We start from the raw sequence: 21,195 nt of genomic DNA, 5'->3' as shown, positions 1-21,195 counted from the left end.
AAAAAATATATCTGCAAAATCTCTAATATTCAACAACAAAAAATACGTAGTTAAGCATATTGTGCAAAACAGCAATAAAAAGATAAAAATCCTATCAGATTTATAGTCCCCACCCTGCAGATATATTAGAATCTGTCCTTAAATTACAGCCAAACTCATTTACACAGTAACAGATAAAAACCTTTAGATAAACCAAACATTACCGCCACATATCTGACTCTATAACCATTAAAACAACTATTTTTCATTAATCTCAGACGGAACTATTAAATGACTTATATTATATTAAACTGAACTTCCAATTTTCACCACTGTTCGGCGCCAAGTAACCTTTCCTCTGATCACAGCTTGCTTGGTCTCGCAATGAATCCTGGGATATCCAAGAATACCGAGGATACATCGGACCCGTCCTTCAAATCGGGCAAAAAGAAGGACGCATTTTAAGGCCGCATAACGAGGACTCTTGGAATCCGACCAGACCTCAGCGCGCTATTCGGCCTTCGAATCCGGTCTTCTAAGGATGCGTCCTAGGTTTTCGAACAGGGCCCATGATTAGAGAGTTGCAGTACAAAGGGACATGTTGCACTGCATACACTGCAAAATTATTGAGAAATAAGTAAAAAGTTCTTAAATTAAGGGTATTTACCCTTAATTTGAATAGGTAAATGAAATAGTTTGCCAATGCATGAGTATTTTTACTCTTAAAATAAGATAATTAGATAATATGCACTTGAAATAAGACAATGCAATTGTTTTTTTCTTATTTTTAATGTAAATTGTCTTGTTCCATTGGCAAAATGTATCTTTTACCTCCTCAATCCAAGAACAAACGCACCTATTTTAAGAAAAAATTACTTATCTAGGTTTGATTTTTTCCAGTGTAAACGATTTAGAAATGAGTGAAAAATCTTAAATTAAATGTATTTACCCTTAATTTGAGTGGGTAAAGGAGATAGTTTGCCAATGGAATGAGACAATGCAATTGTGTTTTCTTATTTTGAAAGTAAATTGTCTTGTTAAAAGGGCAAAGTGTCTCACTTAGCAGCTGGCTAGCTCAAGTGGTAAGTCATCTGTGCTGCAAACAGGAAGCCTGGGTTCCTATCCAGCTGGGGGGAGTGAGCTCACGCTAATGCCTGCTTTGGGGAGTGGTGGCCCAGTGGTTAGGGCACTGCACTTGGAATCCTGAGGTTCTGTGTTAGATAGGGTGACCATATTTTCATTTGGGAAAACCAGGACACCTTGGAGCGGGGTGGGTGGGTGGGGGGGTTTGATTGAAAGAACAAATGTTGCTCCGTGATGAGAGGAAATGTTACTTGTTACTAGTTGTTTTAATGGTTATAGAGTCAGATATGTGGCGGTAATGTTTGGTTTATCTAAAGGTTTTTATCTGTTACTGTATAAATGAGTTTGGCTGGAATTTAAGGACAGATTCTAATATATCTGCAGAGAGGGGACTATAAATCTGAAAGGAGTTTAATTTTTTTATTGTTGTTTTGCACAATATGCTTAACTAAGTATTTTTTGTTGTTGAATATTAGAGATTTTGCAGATATATTTTTTATAAATAAATTGTTTAGATTTACTTATATCTCTCTACCCCTTTTATAGAATAGAATAGAAAATCCCTTTATTGTCCCACAATGGGCAAATTTACAGCAGCAGAAAGATTATTGAAAATGGTCACACAAATGAGGACCTTAGAAAAATGTATAAGAATAACATAATAGGGAAGAGTTAAAATATAAACAATATAATACTGTAAAGTGTTTTAACAATATAAAAGTGTGCAGGATGACAGCAGCAGGTTATTTAACTGACTAAGGTTTCTATCATTACATTTGATTTTATTTGTTCCTGCTCCCGGTGGTTGGAATCTTTATTCCACTCTGGATTCTTGTGAGTGTAGTCTTTGTTCACTTTAACTTTTAAAAAAATAAATAAATAAACAAACAGTTTTGAAAACCTCGGTATTCATTCTTTTCCTGCTTTGTGTGTCAACTTTCACGGTTGCTAAGCAACAGAGCATACGGCGGTAAAACCCGCTGAAGGGTGGACCTGTTCGATTTTACAGCCAAAACTCTTCCGGCCTCCTTATTTTCAAGGACTTGGAAGGATCCAGTCTAGGTAGACCGCCTCCTTGGAGGATGCAGCCCAGGTTTTCGAACAGAGCCTCTGATTAAGAACAGGGCTGCCCGCACTGACGCGGCTCAGAGATTACGTCACACGGAGCGTCGTGCGCAGTGAAATCAGGACATTTCCTCACTTTCAAAAAAAAACCCGGGACGCCCGGGACAGGACGTGAAATACGGATATGTCCCGGGAAATACGGACGTTTGGTCACCCTAGTGTTAGAGCCCCACTCCCACAGACTGCCACTCTGGGTCCCTTAATCCACACTGCTCCCCGGGCGCCGCACAATGGCAGCCAACTGTCCCCCAAGGGGAGGGGTTAAATGCAGAGAGTTCATTCCATTTCTCTGTACTTATCACAGTGTAATGACAACAAAAAAACTTAGCCCCTCAGTTCAAGAACAAATGCACTTATATTCTTAAAAAAATACTTATTTTGATAGATAAACAAAAAATAAATAGATAAGTTTGACTTTTTAACTGGAACCAAATGTTTAGATTAAAGTTTGGGCTTTTTGGTCCAAAATTTGGCCTAAGTGGAAAAGCTCCTCATGTCCAGAGTAGAACATGAGGGAGGATTAGTGATTTTTATGGGCATCCTCCGGACCATCCCTCCATCTTCTGTCACGATTATCTGAAGTGGGGCGGTGAGGGGCGCTTGTATCTATCTCCAGCTGTCTATGGGTAAGAGGGGGGTCCACCTGGACAGGTGTCCAGTCCATCGCAGGGCTCCTCTGGACCAATAGATGAAGAAAGTTCCTAGCAGCTAATCTAGTGCTGTGGGAAGATGAAGAAGATGTGAAGCTTTCCCTCAGACCAGAACAGCTTATCAGAGCAGGAACGTTCTACTGCTGTCCATCTATAGCCCTCAGTGAGGAGGAGGCAGGAAATAAGCTAAAAGTCCTGTTAGTTTGTAAAAAATAAATAAAATGTTAGCATCTGGGGAATAATACGGAAGAGAATTAGGGCCACTTAAGAAAAAAGACAAAAGTTAACTGATTTTTTAATTTTATTTCAGTTTAACATAGGAAAAAAGTCAGAATGCTGACTTTTTTCTCAGAATTCTGACAGATAACAAACATGTTAGCATCAAGCCATAGCCATGTGGGTTTTAGAGACTAGCTCTCTTGTTTTAATGACCTTCTGCTCCTCCATTAATGAGGGGACCCCTCGGGCACATCAAAAGTTGCCTAATTCCGTCATTTTCCACCAATGTGTTACTGGCCCTCTCAAACAACTCACATCTTTGTCAGTGAAGCTGAGTGCTCCACATCTCTCCCTTCATGGTTCCCATCTACATTAAGATCCAGAATTCTGAGATTAAAGTCAGAATTCTCAGTTCAGTTCAGTTCAGTAGCTTTTATTTGTCCCAGTATGGGCAATTTTGTGCAGTAGTAGTACACCTTTCACACACATTTTCACATTTCACAAATCACAGATAAAAAATAAAAGAAGCACAAGAGACACATAAATATTTAAAAAGATAAAAGTAAGGTGGATAAAAGAGACAGAAATGTAAAAAAAAATAATAAAAAGTAAATAAATATGTGCAAATGAGAGCATAGGCCTGAATGCATGCAACATATGGCTATCTGCTTTTCCTGGTAGAGTTTAGCAGCTGAAGAGCAGAGGGAATAAAGGAGTGTTTGTATCTGTTGGTCCGAACTGGTGGGTATTTAAAACGGGAACCAGAGGGTAGAAACTGAAATTCGTTATGTAGGGGATGGGTATAATTATCCAAAATGGACTCAGCCTTCCAGATTACCTGATCTTAATACATTTCAGTCATGTTTTTCTGTTGAACACCCGTGATCTTACTGCACACCTTAATAATCTTAGATATGGCATTTTTGTTCTTTACATTAAGAAGAGCGTACACTGCAAAAACGATCTAGAAATAAGTAAAAATTTCCTAAGTTGAGTGTATTCACCCTTAATTTGAGTAGTTAAATGAGATAGTTTGCCAATGGAATGAGTAATTTTACTCTTAAAATAAGATAATTAGATAATATGCACTTCAAATAAGACAATGCAATTGTGTTTTCTTATTTTAAGTGTAAATTGTCTTGTTCCATTGGCAGAATGTCTCTTTTACCTCCTCAATTCAAGAACAAATGCACTTATTTTAAGAAAAAAATGACTAGTCTAGATTTAGATTTTTTGCAGTGTACAGTACCAGCAGATGGCAGAGTAGGTATTCTAAGATTAAAGTCAGAATTCTGAGAAAAAAAGTCAGAATTAAAAAATTAAATTTAAAAATCAGTTAACTTTTTTTTCCCCCAGTGGCCCTAATCCTCTTCCGTAGAATAAACATACTCAAGAAGCTAAAAAGTTGCATTAATTGAATTTAAAAATCAAGAAGATTTGGAAAAATGAAACAGATGTAGTTTGACCCATTTAATGAGGAAGAAAATGCTTGATTTTGTGAAACAATGAACCAGTTTTTAACCAGTAAATAGTCTAACAGAGAGGATCCGTGTTAATCTGATGACTTTGCTCTCAGCTCTCCAGTGCAAGGATCATTGCAGCGCTGCAAACCCAGCCTCAGCAAGGCAGCAGATCATCATGTCTGCCATGGTGAAGTCTCCAGACCACCAGCAGGGCCCCACCAGCCTGGCCCCCTCCAGCTCCGGACGCAGGAAGGACACTCCAACACCAGAGGGTGAGTGAAGGACGATCCCCGCCATGAGAGAGTTTGGTCACACAGACACCTGAACACAGCCTGAAATCTAAAAAAAAACAACCTGTTGATGCAGCAACGACGCAGCATGATTAAAAGCTAATACCAACGTTTGGAAGAATTATTCACACAGCTTTTACTATCCTCTTTTACACACCTTTCAGAAGGAAGGAGGGTCACATTTGAAAGTAAGTTGTACAAAGTCATGTATTTTATTTTTTGATTTTATATCATTGTTTTTGCAGTTTTTTGGCCAGATTTGAAAAGCTCTGCACAGTCCCAGATGTCAGGTCCCATTGTGTTTGTCGGAGGAGCTTCAGTGCAAAGCTTTAGAAATCTGGAGCAGCTTTTATCCCAGTTGCTGCTTTCAGTCTCATTCCCCGAACGTTTCTCTGTTACTCAGCCGACTACAGTCCACCTAAACTTCCCTTGTCACCATGTGATAAACTCTGCAATGCAAATCATTTGAAACCACGTTCTGAGCTGAAGGAATTATCCAGTCCTGACAAGACACAATTAGAGCAAATAAAGAAAGCTATCCCCACAGCATGATGCAACTACCACCATGTTTCAATGTGAGGATAGTACACTAGAAAAAATCTAAATCTTTCTAATTCATTTTCTCCTAAAATAAGTGCATTTGTTTTTGGATTGAGGAGGTAAAGGATACATTTTTCCAATGGACCAAGACAATTTACAATTAAAATAAGAAAACACAATTGCATTGTCTTATTTCAAGTGCATTTTATCTAATTAACTTATTCTAAGAGTAAAAATACTCATTCCATTGGCAAATCACCCTATTTTCCCTCTCAAATTAAGAGTAAATTCACTTAATTTAATACATTTTTACTTATTTGTAGATCGTTTTTGCAGTGTTGAAAAATTATCTAGAAAGATTTTCTAGAATTAAGTGTATTTACTCTCAATTTCAGTAGGTAAACGACATAGTCTGCCAATGGAATGAGTATATTTACTCTTAAATTGTCTTGTTCCATTAGCAAACTGTCTCACTTACCTCCTCAATTCAAGAACAAATGCACTTATTTAAAGAAAAAAAATGTCTATTTAGATTTGCACTGGAAAAATAATCTAGAAATAAGTAAACTTTTTGTTCAATTAAGTGTATTTACCCTTAATTTGAGTTGGTAAATGAGATAGCTTGCCAACACTGGATAAAATCAAAATCTAGATAAGTAATTTTTTCTTAAAATAAGTGCATTTGTTCTTGGATTAAGGAGGTAAGAGAAACATTTTGCCAACGGAACAAGACAATTTACCATTAAAATAAGAAAAAAAAAATTGCATTGTCTTATTTCAGGTGCATTTTATCTAATTATCTTATTTTAAAAGTAAAAATACTCATTCCATTGACAAATCCTCTTATTCACCCACTGAAATTAAGGGTAAATACACTTAATTTAAGAATTTTTTTACATATTTCTAGATCGTTTTTCCAGTGTAAGGAATGGTTTATTACACTGCACTGCAAAAAATGTAAATCTAATAAAGTAATTTTTTTCTTCAAATAAGTGCATTTTCTCTTCAATTAAGGGGGTAAGTGAGACATTTTGCCAATAAAACAAGACAATTTACACTTGAAATAAGAAAAAAGAAGTGCATTGTCTTATTTCAAGTGCATATTATCTAATTAACTTATTCTAAGAGTAAAAATACTCATTCCATTGGCAAATCACCCTATTTTCCCTCTCAAATTAAGAGTAAATTCACTTGATTTAATAAATTTTTACTTATTTGTAGATCGTTTTTGCAGTGTTGAAAAATTATCTAGAAAGATTTTCTAGAATTAAGTGTATTTACTCTCAATTTCAGTAGGTAAACGACATAGTCTGCCAATGGAATGAGTATATTTACTCTTAAATTGTCTTGTTCCATTAGCAAACTGTCTCACTTACCTCCTCAATTCAAGAACAAATGCACTTATTTAAAGAAAAAAAATGTCTATTTAGATTTGCACTGGAAAAATAATCTAGAAATAAGTAAACTTTTTGTTCAATTAAGTGTATTTACCCTTAATTTGAGTTGGTAAATGAGATAGCTTGCCAACACTGGATAAAATCAAAATCTAGATAAGTAATTTTTTCTTAAAATAAGTGCATTTGTTCTTGGATTAAGGAGGTAAGAGAAACATTTTGCCAACGGAACAAGACAATTTACCATTAAAATAAGAAAAAAAAAATTGCATTGTCTTATTTCAGGTGCATTTTATCTAATTATCTTATTTTAAAAGTAAAAATACTCATTCCATTGACAAATCCTCTTATTCACCCACTGAAATTAAGGGTAAATACACTTAATTTAAGAATTTTTTTACATATTTCTAGATCGTTTTTCCAGTGTAAGGAATGGTTTATTACACTGCACTGCAAAAAATGTAAATCTAATAAAGTAATTTTTTTCTTCAAATAAGTGCATTTTCTCTTCAATTAAGGGGGTAAGTGAGACATTTTGCCAATAAAACAAGACAATTTACACTTGAAATAAGAAAAAAGAAGTGCATTGTCTTATTTCAAGTGCATATTATCTAATTAACTTATTCTAAGAGTAAAAATACTCATTCCATTGGCAAATCACCCTATTTTCCCTCTCAAATTAAGAGTAAATTCACTTGATTTAATAAATTTTTACTTATTTGTAGATCGTTTTTGCAGTGTTGAAAAATTATCTAGAAAGATTTTCTAGAATTAAGTGTATTTACTCTCAATTTCAGTAGGTAAACGACATAGTCTGCCAATGGAATGAGTATATTTACTCTTAAATTGTCTTGTTCCATTAGCAAACTGTCTCACTTACCTCCTCAATTCAAGAACAAATGCACTTATTTAAAGAAAAAAAATGTCTATTTAGATTTGCACTGGAAAAATAATCTAGAAATAAGTAAACTTTTTGTTCAATTAAGTGTATTTACCCTTAATTTGAGTTGGTAAATGAGATAGCTTGCCAACACTGGATAAAATCAAAATCTAGATAAGTAATTTTTTCTTAAAATAAGTGCATTTGTTCTTGGATTAAGGAGGTAAGAGAAACATTTTGCCAACGGAACAAGACAATTTACCATTAAAATAAGAAAAAAAAAATTGCATTGTCTTATTTCAGGTGCATTTTATCTAATTATCTTATTTTAAAAGTAAAAATACTCATTCCATTGACAAATCCTCTTATTCACCCACTGAAATTAAGGGTAAATACACTTAATTTAAGAATTTTTTTACATATTTCTAGATCGTTTTTCCAGTGTAAGGAATGGTTTATTACACTGCACTGCAAAAAATGTAAATCTAATAAAGTAATTTTTTTCTTCAAATAAGTGCATTTTCTCTTCAATTAAGGGGGTAAGTGAGACATTTTGCCAATAAAACAAGACAATTTACACTTGAAATAAGAAAAAAGAAGTGCATTGTCTTATTTCAAGTGCATATTATCTAATTAACTTATTCTAAGAGTAAAAATACTCATTCCATTGGCAAATCACCCTATTTTCCCTCTCAAATTAAGAGTAAATTCACTTGATTTAATAAATTTTTACTTATTTGTAGATCGTTTTTGCAGTGTTGAAAAATTATCTAGAAAGATTTTCTAGAATTAAGTGTATTTACTCTCAATTTCAGTAGGTAAACGACATAGTCTGCCAATGGAATGAGTATATTTACTCTTAAATTGTCTTGTTCCATTAGCAAACTGTCTCACTTACCTCCTCAATTCAAGAACAAATGCACTTATTTAAAGAAAAAAAATGTCTATTTAGATTTGCACTGGAAAAATAATCTAGAAATAAGTAAACTTTTTGTTCAATTAAGTGTATTTACCCTTAATTTGAGTTGGTAAATGAGATAGCTTGCCAACACTGGATAAAATCAAAATCTAGATAAGTAATTTTTTCTTAAAATAAGTGCATTTGTTCTTGGATTAAGGAGGTAAGAGAAACATTTTGCCAACGGAACAAGACAATTTACCATTAAAATAAGAAAAAAAAAATTGCATTGTCTTATTTCAGGTGCATTTTATCTAATTATCTTATTTTAAAAGTAAAAATACTCATTCCATTGACAAATCCTCTTATTCACCCACTGAAATTAAGGGTAAATACACTTAATTTAAGAATTTTTTTACATATTTCTAGATCGTTTTTCCAGTGTAAGGAATGGTTTATTACACTGCACTGCAAAAAATGTAAATCTAATAAAGTAATTTTTTTCTTCAAATAAGTGCATTTTCTCTTCAATTAAGGGGGTAAGTGAGACATTTTGCCAATAAAACAAGACAATTTACACTTGAAATAAGAAAAAAGAAGTGCATTGTCTTATTTCAAGTGCATATTATCTAATTAACTTATTCTAAGAGTAAAAATACTCATTCCATTGGCAAATCACCCTATTTTCCCTCTCAAATTAAGAGTAAATTCACTTGATTTAATAAATTTTTACTTATTTGTAGATCGTTTTTGCAGTGTTGAAAAATTATCTAGAAAGATTTTCTAGAATTAAGTGTATTTACTCTCAATTTCAGTAGGTAAACGACATAGTCTGCCAATGGAATGAGTATATTTACTCTTAAATTGTCTTGTTCCATTAGCAAACTGTCTCACTTACCTCCTCAATTCAAGAACAAATGCACTTATTTAAAGAAAAAAAATGTCTATTTAGATTTGCACTGGAAAAATAATCTAGAAATAAGTAAACTTTTTGTTCAATTAAGTGTATTTACCCTTAATTTGAGTTGGTAAATGAGATAGCTTGCCAACACTGGATAAAATCAAAATCTAGATAAGTAATTTTTTCTTAAAATAAGTGCATTTGTTCTTGGATTAAGGAGGTAAGAGAAACATTTTGCCAACGGAACAAGACAATTTACCATTAAAATAAGAAAAAAAAAATTGCATTGTCTTATTTCAGGTGCATTTTATCTAATTATCTTATTTTAAAAGTAAAAATACTCATTCCATTGACAAATCCTCTTATTCACCCACTGAAATTAAGGGTAAATACACTTAATTTAAGAATTTTTTTACATATTTCTAGATCGTTTTTCCAGTGTAAGGAATGGTTTATTACACTGCACTGCAAAAAATGTAAATCTAATAAAGTAATTTTTTTCTTCAAATAAGTGCATTTTCTCTTCAATTAAGGGGGTAAGTGAGACATTTTGCCAATAAAACAAGACAATTTACACTTGAAATAAGAAAAAAGAAGTGCATTGTCTTATTTCAAGTGCATATTATCTAATTAACTTATTCTAAGAGTAAAAATACTCATTCCATTGGCAAATCACCCTATTTTCCCTCTCAAATTAAGAGTAAATTCACTTGATTTAATAAATTTTTACTTATTTGTAGATCGTTTTTGCAGTGTTGAAAAATTATCTAGAAAGATTTTCTAGAATTAAGTGTATTTACTCTCAATTTCAGTAGGTAAACGACATAGTCTGCCAATGGAATGAGTATATTTACTCTTAAATTGTCTTGTTCCATTAGCAAACTGTCTCACTTACCTCCTCAATTCAAGAACAAATGCACTTATTTAAAGAAAAAAAATGTCTATTTAGATTTAAATTTTTAGCAGTGTATGAAGGAAGATTTGCACTGGAAAAATAATCTAGAAATAAGTACAATTTTCTTCAATTAAGTGTATTTACCCTTAATTTGAGTCTGTAAATGAGATAGTTTGCCAATGGAATGAGTACGCTGCAAAAAATGTAAATCTAAATAAGTAATTTTTTCTTAAAATAAGTGATTTTTTTCTTGGATTGAGGAGGTAGGTGAGAGACTTTGCCAATGGAAGGAGACAATTTACATTTAAAATAAGAAAAAAACAATTGCATTGTCTTATTTCAAGTGAATATTTTCTAATTATCGTATTTAAGAGTAAACAAATTAGCCTCGTGAGACCATCCTGATCTCGGGAGATTTCAAGGTTTCACTCGATGATCAGTCTGGAGACTCTCCGTTAAAGAGAATTTGGAGCCGTTCACCAAACGAACGTCCAATCAGCGTTGGCTTTGAGGCGGGTTGAGGTGTGACGCAACGAGAAGCGCGACAGTTCAGTCTAAAGAACACGGCGGCTTCAGCCGATGAAACTAGCGTTAGCGTGGCTATCGAGCAAGTTTTATCGGAATTACAGAGTATTTCTTCACTGAAAGAAGAGCAAAACACTGCTCTGGAGGCTTTTCTCAGAGGAAAAGATGTTTTTGCTCTTCTCCCGACTGGTTTCGGCAAGAGTTTGATCTATCAATTGGCTCCTCTTCGTCGTCGCTCTGTTAGTACGTCATATGCTTCGTTGATCTGATTGGTTTATTTGGCCCGTCAATCACCAGCATAGGCCAATCAGCTAACCAGTATTTTCGCCCCTTCCCAAAATTACTTCAACGGAAGGTTTCCAGATGGATATGCGGAGCAAATCCATCTGACGGAATCAGGTTACACTGGAAAAATGATTTAGAAATAAGTAAAATTTTCTTAAATTAAGTGTATTTACCCTTAATTTGAGTAGGTAAATGAGATAGTTTGCCAATGGAATTAGTATTTTTACTCTTTAAATAAGATAATTAGATAAAATGCACTTGAAATAAGACAATGCAATTGTGTTTTCCTATTTTAAGAGTAAATTGTCTTGTTCCATTGGCAAAATGTCACTTTTATTTACTCAATCAAAAAACATGTAAAGATTATTTTAAGAAAAAATGACTTATCAAGATTTGGATTTTTTCCAGTGTATAAACAAATCTCATTCTATTGGCAAATCATCTAATTTATCTACTCAAATTAAGGATAAATAAACTTAATTTAAGAAATTTTCATTTATTTCTAGATCATTTTTGGTGGGAAACATGGAGCTCTGTCATTGGAGCAAAGAAGAATCAAATATAGGTTAAGTTTAGCAGATCGACTTAGCTTGATTAACTAATCTGTGGCGGTTGTTAAAAGGAAATGCTTCTGTATAAATCAGTGGTAGATGGTTTGATTGTGGATTCTTCTGTCTTTGTGCTCAGCTGTCTGTGTTGCTGTTTATTTCTACGGGGGAGGGACTGATGGGGAGCTAGGCTGACCTCTCATCTCGCGCCCACACAGGAGCTGTCATCTGAGAAAAGCACCTGACTGTTGGATTTCATAATGACAGGGATAAACATCACCAAATGGCAAACCAGGGCAGAGCCAGATTTCTAATGAATATTATCGCTAATATCACCTCATAGCTGCATCCAAGTTCTTACCGTAGATGAGAAAAGGATTTAAATCCTAACAGTAAAAGCATCTCTGTACATTTACACTGCAAAAACGATCTAGAAATAAGTAAGATTTTCTTAAATTAAGAGTATTTATCCTTATTTTAATTAGGTAAATGAGATAGTTTGCCAATTGAATGAGTATTTTTACTCTTAAAATAAGATAATTAGATAATATGCACTTGAAATAAGACATGCAATTGTGTTTTCTTATTTTAAATGTAAATTGTCTCGTTCCATTGGCAAAATGTCTCTTTTACCTCCTCAATTCAAGAACAAATGCACTTATTTGAAGAAAAAAATGACTTATGTAGATTTCGTTTTTTGCAGTGTAGTTGGTGCTTTTGTTCCTCTTCATCAACAGGCTGTGGTTTGTCTTCCTCGGTTCTTCCTGCAAAGCTGCATCCATTTCCAAAGCAGAGGTGAAACAGTGGAGAACTGCAGTGATTGCTGCGGCGATTACAGTTTATTCACCTCAGCAAATTCACTGCACTGGAAAAAATCAAAATCTACATAACTCCATTTTTCCTTAAAATAAGTGCATTTTCTCTTGAATTGAGGAGATAATAAAATAAGAAATTTTGCCACACACTGGAAAAAAATCGAAATCTAGAAGTCATTTTTTTCTTAAAATTAGTGCATTTTTTCTTGGACTTAGGTGGTTAAAGAGACATTTTGCCAATGGAACAAGACAATTTATACTTAAAATAAGAAAACACAATTACATTGTCTTATTATAAGTCATATTATCTAATTATCTTATTTTAAGAATAAAAATACTCATTCCATTGGCAAACTATCTCATTTACCTACTCAAATTAAGGGTAAATACTGTTAATTTAAGGAATGTTCACTTATTTCTAGATTCCAGTGCACAATTGCATCGTCTTATTGCAAGTGCATATTATCTAATTATCTTATTTTAAGAGTAAAAAGACTAATTCGATTGGGAAATTGTCTCATTTACCTATTCAAATCAAGGGTAAATACACTTAATTTGAGAATTCTTTACTTATTTCCAGATTGTTTTTCCAGTGCTTATGATTGAAATAAAGTAACTGGATAATTAAATGGTCCTGTATGGAAGAGGATTAGGGCCACTGAAAAAAAAAAGAAAAGTTAACTGATTTTTAAATTATATTTCAGTTTAACAAAACTGACTTTTTTCTCAGAATTCGGACTAAATTCTGACAATAAAAAAGTCAGAATTCTGGGAAAAAAGTCAGAATTCTGAGATTAAAGTCAGAATTCTGAGAAAAAAGTCAAAATTCTGACATTAAAGTCAGAATTCTGACTTTTTTCCCATACTATACTGAAATAAAATAAAAAAAATCAGGGGGAGCAACAGTCCAGGGGCTTTTTTTTTTTTTTTTTCAGTGCCCCTAATCCTCTTCCGTAGTCCTGAAACTAAACAATTTGAATTTTTTTGTATTATTTTTTGTGTTTTTCTGATAATTTGCTTTGAATAATTGCAGAAAGAAATAACTTCTTTATTAGTTTCATCAGTTTCAGTGAGAGTCACAGCTCAGACATGAAGCAGAGACAATCCACCGATCAAACATTTATTTGACTGTTAAGCACTAAATAAAAATGTAATCATCTAAAATCATTGTCGGCTCTAAAAATGCGTGTGAGTCGGGCTATTTTCTTCAGCATACACATTAATATAGACAGCTTTTATTGTCATTTTGTATACATAGTGTATGAAAAACGAAATTTAGTTTTGTGCAGCTTGCAGACAGTGAATAAACATTTCTATTCTATAAAGTGCAGCAGTGATCAAATGTAAACAGTGTAGGAGAAAAAAAAAACACGGTGCAAAACGCATTGATAAGGAAGTTCAGAGCATTTCAAGACAAAAACACATTAAAGACATTTCACCCTGACTGGATAATCCCTTTGACATTCAGAAACGTCGCTACAAGCTACAGTAAACCCAACGATTAGAAATGATTCGACTTTTCAAGCGTTTTGTCTTCAGAGTTTACTCCCTCACGCATTCTGCTCCACGTCTTCCAGTTCCTTTTGCAGCGTGACGCTCTGAGGTTTTGAGGTTTTGGATGTACCTGTAGGAGAGGCTGGGGCCGGGTGCCCTCACTCTGCTTCCTGTCTGTATTCAGAGTACAGCCGCCGTTTGAAGGACAGCCAGAGAGACCGAGAGCGGGAGAGAGAGAGGTCGCTCCACCACAACACCCCTCACCGATTCACAGTGGGACTAAACATGAGGGCCGCCAAGTGTACCGTATGCCTGGATACCGTCCACTTTGGTCGCCAAGCAGCGACCTGTCTTGGTGAGTCACAGAAAACAAACCTCTAAAACCCTCATTCCTCCATGATCACCACATGCATCAATGCAGTTACTTGGTCATCTTCAATTCGATTCAGTTTATTTCTGTTGCCCAAATTCACAACACGTGCCATCTCAGGTCATTTATAAACCATTTAACCAGATCTTACAGTCGGATTGGTTAAAAGTTTTCTCTCTAAGGAAAACCAGCTGATTGCATCGACTCATTGACTCTTCAGCAATCCCTCACACTAAGCAAGCTTGTAGCAACAGTGGAGAGGAAAAACTCCTTTTTAACAGGAAGAAACCTCCAGCTGAACCAGGCTCAGTGTGAGCGGCCATCTGCTGAGGCTGACTGGGGTTCAAGGAGACAGAAGCAGACATAGAAAAAGAAGCATAGATACAAAAGGCAACTGTCAACCAGCTCCACAGGCGGCCCCGTCCAGGAAACACACAGCCAGGCAGACGAGCTCCGAGCCAGCTCCCATGTCAGAGGATGAAGAGAGCACATCCAGTTAGTCACAGTCAGAGAAACAGGACTACACTGGAAAACAGGCCAAGCTCCAACATCATTATATCTAAGATATTTAACACAGAAACTAGAAGTTGACAAAGTTTTTATCTTTAAATGCTTTTAAGTTAAAAGTGAAAGAATTTAAAGCAGCCTCATGATCTGTAATTATTTTACTTGAAATTATTATTTTTTATGTTCCTGTCATTTAATTTAATATATCTCAGTTTATTATGTAACTTTGCTGCCTCTTGGCCAGGACTCCCTTAAAAAAGAGGTTTTTAATCGCGATGGGATTTTTCCTGGTTAAATAAAGGTTAAATTAAAAAAATTAATTTCCAGATTAGTGATGTTCAAATTGATTTATGGTTCTATATGATAAATACATTAAATGGGTGGAGCAATGTTGTTTATCTTTAGAGGAGACTGCAGAGACTAACTCTGCCTTAGAAAATCTCATAAATGAGCAAACATTCTGTATCAGTCCTTTTATTTCCTCTTTATCTCTATATTTTCTGATGCTTTTTGCATTATGTGTTTGTGAATATACCAGCTTTAAAATGTCAAAGTAGGAAACTCCACATGATGGATCACTGGTGCCACCATCAGGCTTAGCGGAGAACTGCTTGTTCCAGGGGAACTAAATTCAATCCCAGGGGGGGATCTAGAGGGGCGGCCCCTCTGGTTCCCAGGACCCAAGCAGACTACTAGAGAAGCAGACATTCCCTGGCAGTCCAGGTACAGATACCCTAGTGGGCCAAAAAGCCCCTGGAATGTTGCTTCCCCAGATGAGGGGTCAAACAAATCCTACCAAGCAGAGCCGCCAGCGGACCAAACAGTACTGGATCATCAATTTCCACGAACTGCAGACATTGGCAGCAGCTGCGGCAGATTCTTCTCTCTCAAACTTCTCTCTCAAACCAGGAGTTTAAACCAAAACACCCCTCTTTTAGTTTTAAAGCCCCCCCCCAAACTCGGTTTTCTGATCGGTTAAACTCTCTAATCAATCATTTTCACCGGTGGGAATAAGTGTTTTAACGTGACCAAAGAATTCTGCGTTAAAACGAGAGTTACTTCATAGCAGTAAAGTCTTTTCTCTTTTACGACTCTGTCATGTTTATGATGACAGTTTTAAACTGATGGCACTAAACAGTGAAACAAAGGTCACAGAAGATGCTGAAAAATCTGTGAACAGAGCAGGACGTAAAAGGCCTGATACGAGGAAACACTGCTGCCTTTCATCTCCTGTTACAGATGTTTTCAACCTATGAAATATCCTAATGATTGTTTCTGGGATACCTTCCATAACAGCAGTAAAGAGACAAGCTGAAGGCCGGTGATGAGAATCTGCAGTGAAATCAATCAGATGGTTGAGAAGGAAACGGTTATGATCTCAGAGAGGTTTAAAAGCGCTTAGTGAGGAAGGCTGGATGAGGAAGTGAGAGCCGCAGCTGGTTTCACCTTCAGGCTGGTTTGAACCGGTCCGGGTGTTTAATTAATTAGCCTCGTCGTAGACGCCTGCATCTACATAGGTTTGCTATATCGCTGCTGAAACACAGATAATAGAGCAAAACAGGATTCTGATATCTGAGTTTATCTGTAAACCATGAAATGGATTTAAAGAAACAATAAAGATGAAACTATCCACAATTTGTGGATTTTACTATCAGGGACTGTAGTTAGAAGCCTTCAGCTGATCCAAAATGCTGCAGCCAGAGTTCTGATGGAAATGAAAAAGAGAGATCATATCTCTGCTATCCTGGCTTCTCTTCATTGGCTTCCTGTTAAATCCAGAATAGAATTTAAAATCCTCCTTCTCACATACAAAGCCTTAAATGGCCAAGCTCCATCTGATATCAGAGATCTGATTGTTCCTTATGTTCCTAACAGAGCACTTCGCTCTCAATCTGCAGGTTTACTAGTGGTTCCTAGAATTTCTAAAAGTAGAATGGGAGGCAGATCTTTTAGTTATCAGGCTCCTCTCCTGTGGAACCAACTACCAGTTTTAGTCAGTGAGGCAGACACCCTGTCTACTTTTAAGGCTAGGCTTAAAACTTTCATTTTTGATAAAGCTTCTAGTTAGAGTGGCTCAGGTTATCCTGAGCTATCTCTATAGTTCTGCTGCTATAGGCTTAGACTGCTGGAGGACATAGGGACCCCTTTTTCATCATTCTGCTTCATTCTATCTCTATTCTCCCACTCTGCAGAATCTGTTAGTTCAATCTCTAACGTTCTGCTCTCTCTGCTTTTTCTCATAGTAGCTTCATCTGGTCTGTTCCTGTTTGGCTGTGACTCCATCCTGGAGAGAAATATCAGCTGTGCTGCTGCCATCAACACCTTTGTTTCTAGATGTTGGAGCTTGGCCTGTTTTCCAGTGTAGTCCTGCTTCTCTGACTGTGACTAACTGGATGTGCTCTCTTCATCCTCTGACATGGGAGCTGGCTCGGAGCTCGTCTGCCTGGCTGTGTGTTTCCTGGATGGGGCCGCCTTTTACAGTAACCTTTTGTATCTATGCTTCTTTTTCTATGTCTGCTTCTGTCTCCTTGAACCCCAGTGGGCCTCAGCAGATGGCCGCTCACACTGAGCCTGGTTCTGCTGGAGGTTTCTTCCTGTTCAAAGGGAGTTTTTCCTCTCCACTGTCGCTACAAGCATGCTTAGTGTGAGGGATTGCTGAAGAGTCAATGAGTCGATGCAATCAACTGGTTTTACTTAGATAGAAGATTAGATACAACTTTGACCCAATTTGCCTGAAAGATCTGCTGAACTGTAAAGTGACCTGAGATGACATGTGTTGTGAATTTGGCGCTATAGAAATAAACTGAATTGAATTAAAGCAGAAGAAGGGAACCCAGGTAGAGATTATCTTTGTCCTGCGCTGCATGTACGCTGACTTACACAGGAATTAATGGAGTTATTTGGCTTTGAATTGAAGCACTGCTTAGTGTTTTATGCAGCCAAAAAAAAAGGGAAAACACAGGGGCTTTGACAGAAACATTCTATTAATTCCCAGCCTTCCCGATGTTTGGACGCTTTGCTGGAGAGACACGATTTACAGAGGAACGTGTCAGAACAAAGGAAAACAAAAAGGATTTCTCTCTGCTTGCAGAGCGTTGCCTTGCAGAAACACAGATGCCCCTCCATGTTATTCTGCTCTAAACCATCACTGCCTGACGGCTATGATTTGCAAAAAATCGTTTTTCTGTTTTACATATTGTTTGTTTTTGTCAGCCTATGCTGAAGTGCAGAGGTCTGAAAATTATCTGTGGTCAGTTTATCCTCATTAGAAAAAGATTTTTTATGGCTTGCTCTGTTTTTACTGTAAAATGAAATAAAGTGTCGGATTCACAGATTTTGATCCAAGATCCAAGTTAACAATCAGTCACTAAATCAATAAAAATGCCAGAACTACACATGCATCCAGTAGTTTACCTATAGATCAGGAGTTCCTAAAGTGGGGTCAGGATCATAATCAACCACGTCACCAAACGGCGATGCAACTCGGCGTGAACGACGAGGTGGATATAGCCAGCGGTCGTTGTCAGCTCCTTTTCAGGAGCCCAAAATCCTGGCTGCTGAACAACAAATGGAGGGACATGCTAGGCTCCGATGTTTTTCAAGCCAACGTTATGGGTATCGTCGTGGACGAAGTTCATCTAACTTACAAATGTTAACAGATCATCTGACCGTCTGATTTAGTAAATAACTCGCAATGTCGTGATTTTAATCCCATGTTGTAAACATAGTAGGTAACGTTTTACGTTTGAGGTCAGGAAGTTTAACATACGTCACGCACTCCGTTGCTCTTATTGGTTGTAGGTCTATCCAATTGAGTGCAGAGCCATTTTTTTTTCCTGGTTCGTTCGAAACACGCCCCATAATCACAGCTCTATGGAGCAGCATCAGACTCAGATTCTGACTAGAATTCAGTAGGACTACGTCAGGTTAGTCAGGATCCCCCTGGAGACACAAATTGCCCATTGTCTATGTTTACATAGACTACTGGTATGTAGCATATGGGTTAGTTTCATCTGGATTTATAGACACATATAGCTGAGTATCATCAGCATAACAATGGAAATTAATCCCATTCTGTCTAATAATTCTATACTGATTGGGGGCACATATGCAGTAACAGCCATGGAAAATGGCCCTTCCCTGTCAAATGGCAGACCACTTCCTTACAACTCCCAACAAAATCCCCTCCAACATTCAGCCATTCAGATGACGCTTCTCTTTAGATCTTAACGTCCACAAATCATGACAGAAAGAATATTTTAGTACAAAGATTGATGGAATAATTAAGGAATCTTAGGGGACCAGCCAAGGACCCATTAAGGAAACTGGGTAAATTTTGAATGGCTTCTACTGTATAGTAAAGAGAATTGGTCCTAGCACTGATCCCTGCGGTACTCCACAGGTAACCTTTGAGCATGAGGAAGATCTGTCATTAACGTGAACTGAAATCCAGTGTTGGGAAAGTTCTCTTTCTACGTGAACTAGTTCAAAGTTCAGTTCACACATTTTAAAATGAACTAGTTCAGTTCATAGTTCATAATTCAAAATTATGAACTAAGTTCACAGTTCCAAAAAATGAACTAGTTCATAGTTCTTTTTTTTTTCATATATTGCTCAATTACACCATAGCCTACTGTAGAACCACAGACAGCAATTATTTTATCAGTTGTAACTCTGAAACTGTGCGTCAGATTTCATCTTCATATCCAGTTTTGAATCCTTATCCAACCAGGGTTTCCATTAGCATTGAGGGGACAGCATTTCCCCATTGTTGCTTTAACGCTTTGTTGCTGTCCATTCACTTCACACTAGTAGCAGCTGCAGCTTTCACCCCTACAGTATATTCTCAAAAACATCAGGAAAAATGTGCTGCTTGACTGGTCTTTTTTATGAGGAATTATTAAAAGAAAAACAGGAAAGTAGTCTTTAAGGTGCAAATGTTTTTTTTATTTTTATTATTTTTTTCTATTTGAAATCCCATTTCAGTACATACTAAAAAGGAATCCTGGAAAATTATACCAGGCAGGTTTAAGTGCGGATTTTTTTTACTGAAAGCCGGCGGGCAAAGTTTGCAGAGAAATGTAAGATTGTTGCCATCATCCTCACCGACCACCTGGTCATAAAATTGTTTTAAGTGATCATACTGCTGCTTTGTCGCCTCCATGCTGCTGTGGCTTCCACGCTGCATTTTGTTTTGATGACGCACGCGGCTGTAGGCTACGACACTGGTAGCTGGTGTTGCCAGATTGGGTGTTTTTTCCGCTACATATTAACGCCTGTTTACGGTGTGATTTAGCCGGGGTTTCGCCTGGAGGGCTTTATAGAAATCTGGCAACCTATTGAACAAAGTTGAACTGAGAGAGCGTGCCGTTCACAGACACCAGAATGAACGAGTTCACAATAACGTTCATCAGGCAGTAATACGGTACGTTCAGTTCACGTTCGCCCAAAATATGAACGAGTTCATGAACTTTCGTTCAATGAACGCGTTCAGGCACAACACTGCTGAAATCGATCAGATAGATCAGATTTAAACCAGTCTAGTGCTGTTCCTTTAATTCCAACAAAATATTCAAGTCTTTCTAAAAGAATATTATGATCAACTGTATCAAATGCAGGCTGAGATCCAACAGGACGAGCACAGATACAAGTCCATTATCTGAGGCCATGAGAATATCATTAGTGACTTTCACCAGAGCTGTTTCAGTGCTATAGATTACCATCCTGCATTAAAAATGATTTTGCTGTCAGAGCCGTTTAGACCCCCACATACTGGTGGTGCGCTGTCAGTGGAAATCCCCAGCAGCAGCTGCTTCAGATGCTTAGGTGCGTTAAGATACGTTGCATTGACCATAGTCTTTGCATGGAAACCGGCTGCTTCTACTGCCCAAAGTGTGTGCGTTGTGAAGGTAGCATCGGTCTCTTTCAGAATCCCTGTTGAGGCCTGAAATTCCGTGCACTGAAGCAAACCTGAACCTCATGCACTGCACATATGCAAACAAGGCGGTTCTTCTTCCAGATTGACGAGTCCGGCCAGCTCCGTGTCTTGAGTCCCATGTGTGGTTTTTGGACGCGCAGTGTGAGGAGTTAGATCGTATCAGAGCGTCATGCCGCACAGTGAGCTATGAACCCTGAGTCTTGGTCATACAGTTTAAATTGTAGCTGAGTACAACCATTGAAAGTATCGTACAGCGTATGCCTGGATTTAGATGCAGAGGGCAAGTTTGCACATTAGGACAATTAAGTAAAATCCATCATATTATTCATTATATCATTATTTAATCTGCCAGATACCAGAGTTTGGGTGTCGCTACAAAGCAGGTAAAACACTAGT

At 36.4% G+C, this 21,195-nt stretch overlaps 1 protein-coding gene across 1 annotated transcript in view; it reads left to right on the top strand.

Annotated features, from left to right (window-relative positions):
* LOC119781506 (citron Rho-interacting kinase) overlaps nt 1-21,195 on the top strand; it is a 181,196-nt gene that overhangs the window by 120,602 nt on the left and 39,399 nt on the right. Inside the window, 3 exon segments of the mRNA XM_038281998.1 lie at nt 4,633-4,791; nt 4,974-4,997; nt 14,169-14,339. Coding sequence (XP_038137926.1) covers nt 4,633-4,791; nt 4,974-4,997; nt 14,169-14,339 — 354 coding nt within the window.

This window comes from Cyprinodon tularosa, unplaced genomic scaffold (assembly GCF_016077235.1).
Source record: "Cyprinodon tularosa strain WSP-4 unplaced genomic scaffold, ASM1607723v1 ctg178, whole genome shotgun sequence".
Lineage (NCBI taxonomy): Eukaryota > Metazoa > Chordata > Actinopteri > Cyprinodontiformes > Cyprinodontidae > Cyprinodon > Cyprinodon tularosa.
The sequence above is the reverse complement of the archived record's forward strand: the minus strand, read 5'-3'. Positions and strand labels throughout refer to the sequence as shown.